Source organism: Stegastes partitus, unplaced genomic scaffold (genome assembly GCF_000690725.1).
Source record: "Stegastes partitus isolate 25-593 unplaced genomic scaffold, Stegastes_partitus-1.0.2 Scaffold43, whole genome shotgun sequence".
NCBI classification, from domain to species: domain Eukaryota; kingdom Metazoa; phylum Chordata; class Actinopteri; family Pomacentridae; genus Stegastes; species Stegastes partitus.
The window spans coordinates 494,186-507,333 of NW_007577774.1; the positions used below are offsets into that span (position 1 = coordinate 494,186).

At 39.9% G+C, this 13,148-nt stretch overlaps 1 protein-coding gene across 1 annotated transcript in view; it reads right to left on the bottom strand.

The window, feature by feature from the left end:
- Positions 1 to 5,639: 5,639 nt before the first annotated feature.
- The window catches only part of nherf1b (NHERF family PDZ scaffold protein 1b), a 32,263-nt gene continuing 24,754 nt past the window's right edge, over positions 5,640 to 13,148 (bottom strand). Inside the window, exons 4-6 of the mRNA XM_008305429.1 lie at positions 9,348 to 9,391; positions 7,258 to 7,377; positions 5,640 to 7,161 (exon numbers count right to left, since the gene is read on the bottom strand). Coding sequence (XP_008303651.1) covers positions 7,024 to 7,161; positions 7,258 to 7,377; positions 9,348 to 9,391 — 302 coding nt within the window. The 3' untranslated portion in view covers positions 5,640 to 7,023. The remainder of the gene's footprint in view (positions 7,162 to 7,257; positions 7,378 to 9,347; positions 9,392 to 13,148) is intronic.

The window sequence follows — 13,148 nt, forward strand, 5'->3', positions numbered from 1 at the left end:
AGTTCCTTTGGGTTTGCCACATATGAAACCCTGGAAGTCTGAATCATATTTTTTTAGACTATCATCAAGACCCTGTTTATTTCATTTATGATGTGTCATCTAGCACATAAAAAGGACCTTATGAATGTGTTAACAAGATTTTTAAAACACTTGATATTGACAGGAGGGAGTCAGTTCCACACACAAACAATTTAGAAAACACAGTCGATCTGCATATTACACAAATCCTGACAATGTCAGTGAATCTGATTTAAATATTAGAGACAAAATACTAACTTTTGCCATGTAAAAGCAATTTTACCAGCTCTAATAAATCAGTGATGAATGGCTCGAAGTAGGTGTGTGCATGGAACTACCAACATGAAATTAGCAGCACCTACACTTGTATAATTAAAATTGCACTTAATTCAAAACATGAATAGTCTTAATTCACTTCAGAAAGTAGGGCAGAAGCCATACAGTATTAGATTACAGAAAGTAACCCAACAAATACAAAGAATCTCTTGGAGCAGCTCTTTGGTGACACTTGGAGGACAAAACTCAATCGTAACAAGAAGAAACCTCCAGCAGAACCAGGTTCAGGGAGGGCGGGCATCTGCCTCGACTGGTTGGGGTGAGGGACAAGATGAGAGAGAAGAGAAAACAGGCAAACAATGCAGAAGAGAACAGTAAACAATGAGCAGGCTGATGAGGTGAGTCAGAAATGTGCAGCTCCGGAGCCACAGATACCTGCAGGAGGACGAAATGACAGAAGGTTAGTGACATGCAGTAGTAGCATATAACTGTAAATCAGGGTTCTTCTCATTGTAAGTGCATGTCAGTAGTTTATTGCAGTTTATTTACTGTACTTGCAGTCAGAGTTGGGAGATAGCTGAGGGCAGGACCACTGGATGTCGACCCCGAGGCCTATAAATCACCTGTAGTATGCGTGGAGCTCGATTACCGCTGCAGAGCTGGAACCAAAAGAGTCGAGTGCTGAAAGAGGAGCCAAGTAAATAATATAAAACCGAGTCCATCACTGCTGCTCTGGAACAATTCTCTGTGGCAGCTTATTATGAGTGGAAAACAATGGCCATAGCCTTTTAGGAAAATAAGACAGAAATTAAATATTGCAATACAAGATTATGTTAGTTTAATTAGTGAATAAGGAAAAAATACAGTTTTTAAGTTTTGTTTTTTGACACATTATGGTGAAACTGTAATAGAAAAGGGGCTATTCGTGTATACGGTGTCTGTGAAATGTGTTTTACTGTCTTTAAAAGTCTGGAAAATAGATGTAATTGGCGGTGTAAGGGGTCACGACTACAAAGGACTGCAAAAATAGTTAGCTGAACAGAAGGTCCCATTTCTCCAGAGCCAGTTGACAACACTTCCTATTAATAGTGAGGATTGTCCTTGGGTATTTTTATAAAAGGAGTGTGAGTGTGTGCATGAGGAAAGTAAGGCAGAAGGGGATGAGGCTTTCTCAGAGAAGACAGATAGGAAAAAGCTCGTATTACAGCAGCCTTACGCACTGCTGGGCTCATGCGTCACAACTTGCTTTCACTCGCCGGCTTGTATCACTTTCCCCAAAGCTTCTCCTCCATCCTCCTCACATATTCCATGTAGCTTTGGTTTTTGTCTGTAATTTCCTCCACTGTGCTTTCACACAGACTCACACCCTCTGGTCTATTTTTAGCCCGCTGTGTGGTTTGAAGGTAGAGTTGTGTCGACCCCTCGTCTCACCCCGGCTCCAGGCCTTACAAGGACCCCCTGGTGGACATGGTTGTCTAGCAACCGGCCATGTTTGCACCTAAGCTGTGAAGGTCCAGCGCACGACCCACACCTGCCCTTCATCATCTTAATTATCGGCGTCACCATCACCCCCTGTCCTCCTTCATATCGTCATCGTTATCTTGAGCCTGGTGTGTTAAGGCGGCATTAGAGGAGCCAAGTTGTGCTGCTCTGTCTTGAGATTAAACTGCTGGGAGTGGAGGTGAAAGTCGGATGCTGAAATGTTATAGTGATAAAACGTTGGCATACCGGATGTAAAATTTCTGAAAGTGAGAAGAGAAAATGGGCATTCAACCTAAAACAGGGCCGCATTGATAACACGGTTCATGTGCAAAATTTGGCAGCATCAGTGAAAAAAACAGATGGGATGTGGCATTAGTTCTCCAAAACACACTGCTTTAAAGTGTGCAGTGAGTTGCATCAATGGCTACAGAGGAAATTCAATTGTTTCCTCTTCAAAATAGCCTCCAACTGTTTAGTGCTGCATTTCTGAAACACTTTTGCTCCCACAATAGACAGTTCAGTAAAGGGGAGGTCATATTAAAGTAGAGAATAAAGTTTACTGCAGAATCATTAGCATGTTTGTTCGGCAGTAAGACGCTGCTGAAGTCCCAAATGAAGGAAGAGGATGAAGAGAGGACTTTAAGGCAGATGGCTGATAAGGCTGGCTGAGATGCTCTGGCTTGTGGAACATGTGCAGATAGATCACTAAAGTTTGGATTGGGAGTGACAACGTGGGAAACTGAAAGTGATGAGGAGAATAGAGTAGAAGGAATATTCAGACAGTGGAAATGAACAGGTCTCTTGTATTGGACTTATGCATAAACTTTAAAGTCAGTGCAGCAATTCTTCTTTCTTATTAAAACCTACATTACCTGAAAGGCTGTCACACAAAGCTGCCATGGGATTAATTATGCAGAACTTTAAGTTTTCATACAATTTAAACACCTTATACAGTTATACCGCAGGGGAAATAAGCTATAAAGACCAAAATCATATTTTGTACTGCACTGTAAACATGTTTATTTTATGCTGTAGAGTTGGTCATTTTAACACGAGGGTCTATGAGGACTGACTCACTTTTGAAGCCTCAAGTGTCCATTAACATAATTGCATCAGACCAAACCAACACTGACTAAAGCTGCGTCACTGAAGGCAATTTATCAAACTTTGTGCAGCTCACAAAGGACTAAACAGTTTGCCGCTAACTGCGTTGTGCTTTAAAGTTGCATAAATCTTCTGTCAAGCTCTGACGGCTTTTTGTCAAGTCTGAAGAAAAATGACTCTGATGAATTTGTTTGCTTTGGCCTTGGAGATGATGCTTTCATACCAGAAAGGATAAGAAATAACAGAGTGAAGACATGAGCATTTACCTGGCCAGGTGCTTTTTGCACATCAGTTTTGACAAAAATGTACTTTTTACTCATCTGCAAACCAAATAGAAGAAATTTATCAAGACTTCAAATGCCTAAGTAGCTATCAAATATATACAAAACAATATATATATATATATGTAGTATTTCTGTACAAGTGTTTATAGTGTGTATATGCATGTATATAGTGTTGATTTCTGCGTGTATACAGACGTGTTTATTTTCTATTTTTGATTGTCATTCTTCACTTGAAAAAAAAATTGTAAAATTGTACATATGGAATTTTTTGTATTGTATTCTTATTTTTTCTGCTTACTTTTTAATATATTCTTATATAATTATTTATTTTGTGTGCTTGCTACTGTGATCAAACAATGTCCCTTGTAGATCATTAAAGTTTGTCTAACAGGAAAAATGCACTTCATCTTTTAAGCTGAGAGTTGGAAGACGCAATGACAACCACTCACATATTTTGTGGTGAATATAAAGCAAAACCTAAAGCTTAGCACTGAAACTGGAGGGAGGAAAACATCTAACCTGGTTCTATACAAATGTGACTAAATGCACCAACCAAGATGTCTATTTAATACATCTTGCTTGTTTAATCGGCACAAATCAGTTTAATTTGAGAGGCATCAATCCAACTATCACTAGAAAGCACATCATTTTGTCAAATGTTGCGCTAATACTTTTACTTATGACATCAGACACACTTCATATGCATTAATAAAGATGATTACACTCTTCATTTTTGTATGCACAGTAAAAGTGCTCCCCAAATATGAACAGGTTCTTTACTCCAGTGGTGAGCTCCTGGATCATTACGTCTATCTTTCAAGCTATCACAACCATTCTGAACCTAATCCTTACACTTCTATTAATAATCACGCTGCTGTTGCGTCTTTGACAGAGTTCTCATAATAAGCAATTACGGCGACCATCATCTTTAATATTATGTTTCTTTACCGACTCGCCATTTCACCTCATTTCACCCCGATGTCCATCAATGCTGCAAAGTCCAATTAGGTTAATGATCCCTCAGAGACGGACCGAGTGTGACAGTGAGCTGTGATAATGATGGCAGGGCTACAAGGAGAGTGGAGGAGCAGAAAGGTCGAGGCCATTAGTAAGAGACAGCTGCCGGAGACAGAGTGACATGTTGGAGGACAGAGGAGCAGCACTGACAGGGCGTTACTGTCCCAAGTTATACGATAAATAAATCTTAATGCGCATGAGGGAAGATGAACAACATATGGTGAGAAACGGAATCACAGGTGTGGAACTGGAAAGTGATGTTTAACAAACTTTTGTCAGTTTTCTTGGTTGATGTTTAGGTAAATAATTTACATGAAGGACAGCAGATTTATGAAATTAGTCGAGTAATTTAAAAACAACAAAGTTCCAGGACGAAAAATGAAAGCAGTGGGCTAAAAGTTTCACACGATCAAAGGTCAAATACCATGAAACTGATAGGAACTGTGGAGATGGGTCAATGCAGAAACATGTACCCAATGTTGAACTGGGTGTTTTGTTTTCATCAATCATGACGGGTGTTCATGTCAGATAATGATTTGATAATTGAAACATAATGCATGCATTTCCTTTTATGTATTCTGCATATTTTGCTAAGTATTTATTGACAAAGCAATTAAAGGTTTAACTTGTTACTTTAGTCCCTGCATATGTAATCACCAAAACTGCTCTGGCACACTGGATCCAGGACCTCTGGGGGTGAGGCTGGTTCAACACTGGCAGCTCTTGGTCAGGTTCCTCGAGCTTATCCCGATTAGTTTTTGGGGTGTGGTGGGTTGCACTGTTATGCTATTTCGGGGAGGGTTTAGTCTTTAACAGTGGAGGTTGGAGTCAAAATAGCATCCACATGAATGCCAGGAACCAAGGTTTACCTGAGGAGCACTGCATTGTAACTACGCACTTTACCTGTCAGTGGTTTTATTGTTCCTGGACAAGATATTTACACATCAAAGGATTGAATATAACTTTAGGGTGTCCCACAGGCCAAGATAACCACAATGCAACACCTCATCTCCCCGTTTACTACAAACAGGACAAAACACAGTCAGGAGAAATTGTCGCCAAACTCCACAAAACCAACAAACCAAAATAGCCCCATCTTCCTTTGTACTATAAACAGCACTAACTGTGGTCAGGAGAAAACTCCACAAAACCAACAAAGCCATCTGCATGACAGAAGCAACAGGTGAACGGACAGAATACAAGTATGGCTGGTTGAGCAAGCAGAGAGCGATAGACCGATTAGATTTATAATTCGTTTCCTCTTTTCCTTTTGTAAACAGGTGTATACTGGGAAACACGATTTTAGGTCATGAACTTCCTACATCTGTAAATATCACTTGTACTTTCTTTTTCATTTGTTTTTTTTTAAAGACACACACATATGCACACATAAAAGTTCATACCTACATACATGTATTATACTATGTTCCTCGAACACAACAGAAAACACCACAGGAGCATTGGAGAATATTTTTATTTATTCTCAAATAACAGGATAATGTTGTGATGACTGTCGCATTACAGTATAGAAATCGTTTACTGCTTACACAAACTACAAAAACTCTTCATAGAATTCAGCCATTTGGTTTTAAAATGATCACTTTTGTCAATACTGAACGAATGCATACGATCTACTGAAGCACAGACATTCCTTCTGATGATCTAAACGTTACATCAAAATTACCGTTTTGTTTTTAAGACATCAATAGAAACATGTAAAAATCTCATAAATTCTAATTTCTGTCGAAGCAATAAAAAATATTCAGTATTCTAAATATGTGAACCGAGGAGCCATTCACAGTAGCAATGACGGCTGATGAAGTTATTCATAATATAGTTCACATTCAGTAAAGTGTGGACCAGACAACGCGTGGATGAGTAGCGACACGGGACTTAACTGAGCTCACCTTCATCTCAGAGACAAATTTATGTCAAAAGTGTAAAAATATACATGATATATGATATATATTTATATATATACATACATTAAAATACAGTTATTTCCAGTTTAAAGCCATCAGCAAGTATTTTCCAAAACAGAGATCAGAGATTCATATTAGAAATCAGTTTAAAATCATTTTGGAACCATATAAGTCTTCAACAATACAACAAATAGAGTTCTAGCGTGATATTTTATTAAAGAGTTAATAAGAGAGGATTACTACACAAATAATGAAATAAAAGGCGTTAAAGTGAATTTAATGTTCCTGCCAGACGTTTGATCCCTAAAAACTGATCAAAAGGTAAATTAGAGATTAATGAATTGATTGTCAGGCTGTTTTTTTTTTGTTTGTTTTTTTGTTTTTCAATGTTGTCACTCTAACAGAAGACACTTCAGTGTTTAAAAATGTTAGTAGGAACTTTAAAAAAGACTGACTTTGACTAAAACTTGACTCCTTTATGTTTCCAGGCACGAAACTCTGACCAGCAGACACACACACACACACACACACACACACACACACACACACACGCACACAAACACATGCACACGCACACACAAGGTCGCCACAAACGCACATTTTTTAACGCAGTCCAGTTTGCTTTCATTGGCATGTGTGTCTTTCGTGTTAGTAGCACATTATACATGTAGAGTTTAATATCTGGGTTATAATAACATGTAGAGTAACAGTAACAAGAAGAATGATATATTTTACATGATGGCTTGTCTGGCGCCACTAGTTAAACTTCTCTTCCAATGTCATGGTGATTTAATTTTTAATTTTTTTATTTTTTTTTAAGGCCTTTTTGATGTTTCCTTGTAAGAATCCCTACAGAATAAAAGTGTGTGCGTGTGTGTGTGTGTGTGTGTGTGTGTGTGTGTCATGTGAAGCCAGGAGCCCTATAGGTTGCTGAAGAGTTCGTTTTTCTTGGTCCAGTCCATGGGCGGGGCTCGCTTGTTGGAGCGTTTCTGGTGGGCGAGCTCTTTGACCTGCTGCAGGCTCAGATTGAGAGCTGGGATGGCGTCTGCGATCAGACCCTAATGAGTGGAAACCAAGGAGAGAGAATGGAGATGAAGATAAAGAACATATTTCAGCAAAGAGCATGCTGTTGCCATGTGTTTTTTGTGCCGTACCTCAGGCGGGGTGTTTGCTGGCGGGGTCGTGAGCGAGGTGTTGGACGAGGCGTTGGATGGAGAAGGACTGATGGACAGCTTTGAGTCCCTCTCTGCCTCTTTGGCCACTCTGCCGTTCACCTGTGGAGACAAACTCCCATCAGCATCACTTTATTACCACAAAGATGCTTTAGCCAGCCTTCATGCAGCAACAGACTCCACCACAAGAGGGCAGGCTTGTATTTGAGTTGTTTCCTGTTTAAGCACAAGCCGACTTCACTTAGAGGGACCTATGAAGTGGCATTTACAGCTTACCTTTTATCACACCAGCCTTTCAGACACATATAGAGTTTAATAAAAGCAAAATATTGAGCAGATAAAGTGAAAATAAAGACTGATGGAGGTTGTTTTTTTTTGCTTTTTTTACCGTTCCACAAGTCTGCAGGTGGCGGTTCCCGTGTTCGCTTCTGCTCTGAATGTTTCAGGGCCAAAACATATTTCCGATCTGCTGCTCAACCATCCAGATCTCTCAGGTCTACTTTCTGGAAGCTTTCAGTTTTACTGCATCACTGCAGGTTTTCTGCAACTTTCAGTTCTTTTAAATCAAGGCTGACGACTCTTCTGTTTGCTTCTGCCTTTCATTAAAACCAAATCTGAGGCTTTTAAATATTTTAAAGCGCACGACTTTTCATCCTATCGTACTGTTTATTCTCTATGTAACTCTTAATTGTGTGGAAATGTCTTTTTTTTTTTAATCGTTTATGCTCCTTTTACACATTGTCTTGGTGCTAATTATGTTTCATATGAAGCACTTTGAACTGCCTTGTTGTTGAAATGTGCTGTACAAATAAAACTGCCTTCTCTTACTGCCTTGCTGCACTGCCATTATTTAAAAAAAGGTATAAAAGCAAACAACAAAACAAAACAAAGATATGTGTAGTTATCTAGAAGGAAGTATTTAAAACATTTTCTCTGGGAAAAATGTCATGGAATCATGTTCAGATTTGTGAAATTTGAGAAATTCTTCCTTGTTTTCCTCACGCCTGAACCACTTGTCACGCGTTGATTTTTCCCCCCTGGCAGTTTGAATAAGCTAATAACGCTGAAGATATTTAACCCGCCGCCCTCCAATCTTCCACCTGGCAGATGACTTCTCCCTGACCTCTCGCTCCTCCAACCTTTTACGCTCGTTACGCAACAATACGTGGAACATGCAACTACCGCTGCTGCACATACAGTTCCCCGAGTTACGGGAAGTCCGGGTCAGGCTTCACTTTGCATATCTGGCCCGGCGCCCAAGTGCGAGGCTGCCACACACCGTAAACACAGTGCTTTCTTTTAGTTTGTCCACATCCAGGCCTGCCATTATCTCAACCCATCAACGCTGATTTACATAAAAGTATTCGCATGGGAACAAGACACTCCGGTAACCTGAGAGGCCCTTTAGAAAGCATTCCTGCGATACAACTAACAATGAGAACTTTCACAGACATGAAAGCGGAATCTATCTTCTCACCTAACACTCCACCGGAAAGTATTTCTCAATATGTCAAACTACTCCTTTACTCCTTCTGGGAACGGTTGTGTCTCCTCGGGATTAAGCTCAAATCCTTCAGCAGGATTATCACGAAGCTTCTCCGTTTTAATATGCCAATTACACCCTACGCTATGAACTATTTTTTTGTGTACACTCACTGTCAAATAACTCATAAGTTAATGGAGCTGGGTGGAGTTTTTCTTTTTTACACAGCACCACACAATGAGCACCAGAACGTTTAGACAATCACAGGAAAGCCCGTTCAGTACACGTCTGTGATTAATAACCCTGATGTGGCACACCACACCTGAAAAAAGAGCCCCGGCCTGCTTCGCCACACGAGGAGCTGCAGTGCAAAAGCTGAGCTATCCTCCTCACGGCTGCGTCGGTGAAGAGGGAAGTGGCCTCTGCGGGAGACTGACAAATCTTCACTCGCTTTAAAGTTCAATTCCTGCTTTTGGCTTTGCTCTAAAGCAGATTTTCAAACCAAATGACAGCTCTGCAGGTTTTCAAGTGTCACCCTGAGTTTCACTTTTCCTCTGTGTGATACGTCTCTGCTGCTGCTGAGTCTTACCTTCTCCTCCATCCCTCCGTTAATGACAGGCTCTGGCAGCGGACCTGTCGACAAGGAAATCACACAACAGTCACTCATGGTTTCCCAAAATACAGCTCTCCCCCGTCTTTCACCCTCACTGTCTGTCTCGTCCTAACGTCGTCATGATGCTTTATGTCCTTCAGTGGCAGCGAGGCACCACTGGAGCAGAGAGATCCCCTCCGCTAGATCAAGAGTCTTCCTGCAGCTCACCTTTCATTCCACCAACACCTACTCTATTACATAGCACAGGTATGAGCACATTATCCATTATGCATGTGTGGGTCATCTTCTATGAGATGCTCCTGGTCCACTTTACCTCCCCCTCGTCCTCCAACCAACTGTTCAAACAGCTGAAGTGGAACATTTTCCCTTGTTTTTTGTCATAAAAATGCCCTGACATTCCCATATAACCAACGAGCAATACTGAAGCACTCAGAGATGTGGCGCCTGCAGACAGATTTCATACCTTACCTTCCATCCCGCCAACAAAAAAAAGTGTTTTGAGCTAATTATTGCAGGTATCAGCTGGTCCTTCAGAGTTAATCTGAGCTGTGAGTCCTCGGGTCTTTGTTGTGTTTGTGTCCCTGACTCTGAGAGGAGCCTCTCCAAGTCCTAATACAGCTCCAGCTCTGGGCTGAGAGGCCACTTGGAGCGAGCACCTTGGAAACCAAACAAAGGTTCTGGCCAGCCGGGCTGATCGGGGAGATGCTGTGTGTGTGTGTGTGTGTGTGTGAGTGTGTGTGTGGATGTGAAGAGTCAGCGTAGGCAGGTGCCCTCGGAGTGGGCAGCATGTGAAGTGCAGGCAGTTACCTGGGAAACTCCTCAGTGGAATCTCTCCCCTGTAGAGCGTTATTATTTTTAATCCTGGACTCAAACACTGCTGGTTCAAGAGTCAATACATCCAGCTACAGTGGAGGAAATGACTAGCCATACTAAAGTGCTATATTTAAATGAGATTTTGAAATGCTTTCCATTTTACACTGCAACATGCCTTTACGCCACCACATTTCATCATCATTTCATGTTTATTTAACAGCTGTAATTACGTTTTAGATTTCAGATTTTACATAAAAACACTGAAATGCTGGTCACACTGCAGCTCCTTAGCAGCTCCACTAACGAGACATTTAAATAAATAATAGCTCAAGTTGTTGATTACACTACAAAAAAGAATTTGAGGAAAGTTTTTAAAATAATTGCAGATCTGTGTGTCAAAATCCACTTTTTGAGAGACCAGGCCCCTAAACTGGGTACCTCTGAACCTAACCACCTGTTTGAGTGTTAAACTAGAACAGCAACAATGAGATGATTTATTAATTAGTAATTCTGAAAATTAAAACAATCCTTTGTGTCTTTTTTTTTTACGCTAGAATGCCAAACATCTGTGTGCAATATTTATACTTATATTTATATTTATGTCAAGACTTCCATTCACAAAGGAATCTGTGCAATACTGTGTTTTCTATGATTAGTACTTACGTATGTCTTGGTTTGTTTTTATTTGTGTACTACATTTCCTAAGTGTTTGCACCATCTTTGCTGCTGTAACCTTACAAAGTTTCCCACTTTGGGATTAATAAAGGCTATTCTTATTTTATTTCATGGATCCACCTTCTTAAATATGAAAGTTTTTTGTTTTTATGCATGACTGTAAACTGAGCATCTTTGTGTTCTGGACTTTTGCTCTGACAAATCACGATATCTGAACTCATCATCAGAAAAGTGATCGGTAATAAATATATAATCATTAGTGGCAGCCCTAGTTTAAACCAGCCATCTTGATGCAATTCAATTTTCAGTTCAAATACCTTTATTTATCCCTAGGGGAAATTCAAAATGCCAGATACATCTCTACTTCCTCCACAATAACATCACATTCAAATACTGTGTATCAGTGGCCATTTTACTGCACAACCAGCACACTGATGTTACTCTGATGCATTTTGAAGACAATATTTATGCACTTTATCTAATTCTGATTTTTAATATACGAGTTTTTCTTGCAATTTTGTATTTTTACATTTAGCACTGAAGGACTGAACGTTTCTTTCATTGCTGTTCAGCTAATTTATTAAGATTCATTTTGACAAACATTACAGAAACGTAACGTTTAAACGACTCTCCTCGTTCTGACTCTAACACGGATGCAGCTTCCTCCCTTTGTACCCCTCCTGTTCCCATGCCAACAGCTGGCAGCATCATGTCTATATGAGGGGTCTCTTGTGGCACTCCAACAAACTCTCACATCCCACCTGCCCGAGGACCAGCTGCTGCACGGTGAAGGGACCAGATCACCGGCTGTACGAGGGCTCCCTCTGGGGGCTCCAGCAGGGACACCGAGACGAGATTTAACCCTCTGAACTCCAAGCTGTCTGGGCATTTTTACTCACTGTAGGCTCATTTTTCATTGCAAAATAAAGTCGTGCACCTTCATGAAAACAGCACAACCGTCAGACTCCTATATCTGGGTGGAACAACAGACAATCTGTTCTCCAAGAGTGATTGGTATTTATCGCTTGTAAAAAGGTGATTACCAAAAACTGCTACAAATCGGAGCCCCCCAGCCTTAAACAATGCATGGATGTAGTTAAAGGACTATTTACAATGGAAAAGATGACTTTCTCTCTAAGAAATAGAACTGACTTTTTCCAAAAATGGGACATTTATTATAATTTAATTTAATATAAATACATGTTTAACCCTGCTATGTTCTGTTTTTTCTATATAATGTTAGAAATGTGTAATTGAAAATAATTAGTTAATTTAAAAAAAGAAAGAAAACAGCACAACCATAGCTAGACATGGAGGGGGACGTAGCTCTAATGCCATAAATAATAACAATGATTTTAAAAAAAACGTAAGAAAAAATATAACTTAAATTTATTTGATTGCTTATTCCACAAAAATGAATCCTGGAATCAACATTTTTTAGAAGTCCCCACAAGTGTTAACACTGGAACAAATGGCTGTTTTTAAAAATTATTTGTTTCCATACCTGTCATCTATCTGTTTTGTGTAAACACAGCCTGCAGTTCAACCAAGTTTAGCCAAAAATTCCCAGAATTTCTGTCATGTAACTGTTGGTGGAAGCTGAATGACTCATTCCTTCATGGTTGTGCTGATGAAAGCAGAATTTTAATTTTTTTTGCAGAATGTAGTTATTGACAACTATTTATTTTTGGCAAATTTTGAAACGAGACGTGTAGAATAAAGTGATTCATTTAAGTGGTTAATCTTCCTGATGGACCATCACGTCACAGATGAGTAGCTGATGATTCTTTCTGTTTGGACAGTTTGTAGATTTTGTTTTTAAAGACAGCATGCCTTTCAAACCCAGAGTTCACCAGGGGTTAATGCCAACCAGAACTCCCTTAATCAATCTCTGACCTTTTTGTTGAGATAAAAAAGGCGAAACAATAATCTCTTGAATCCCTCAAGTATGAATTCATCAAGAGTGAAAGTTCAATATTGACATTGGAACAGTTTTAAACTAAATAAAACGAGGTCCCCTTCCTGGTACTTCCAAATGCATCTTGTGACTTTTGAAACTTGTAGTTGTTTTTGAGTATCAAGTTTCAACGCTAAACTTTTGTGAGAGAGCGCTCCACAGCTAAGCCTTTAAACCTCACAAACAATATGTTCAGTCAGCGCAGTCTGACTCTGATGTGCTCTATTTATGTCTAAAAGATTAACTTTCCCCTGCAGGGCATCAATATTAGGATGGAGGGGGGGCAGGAAGTGGCTCTCTGTGTCTGTCTGTGATCCTTGGCAGAGCAAGAA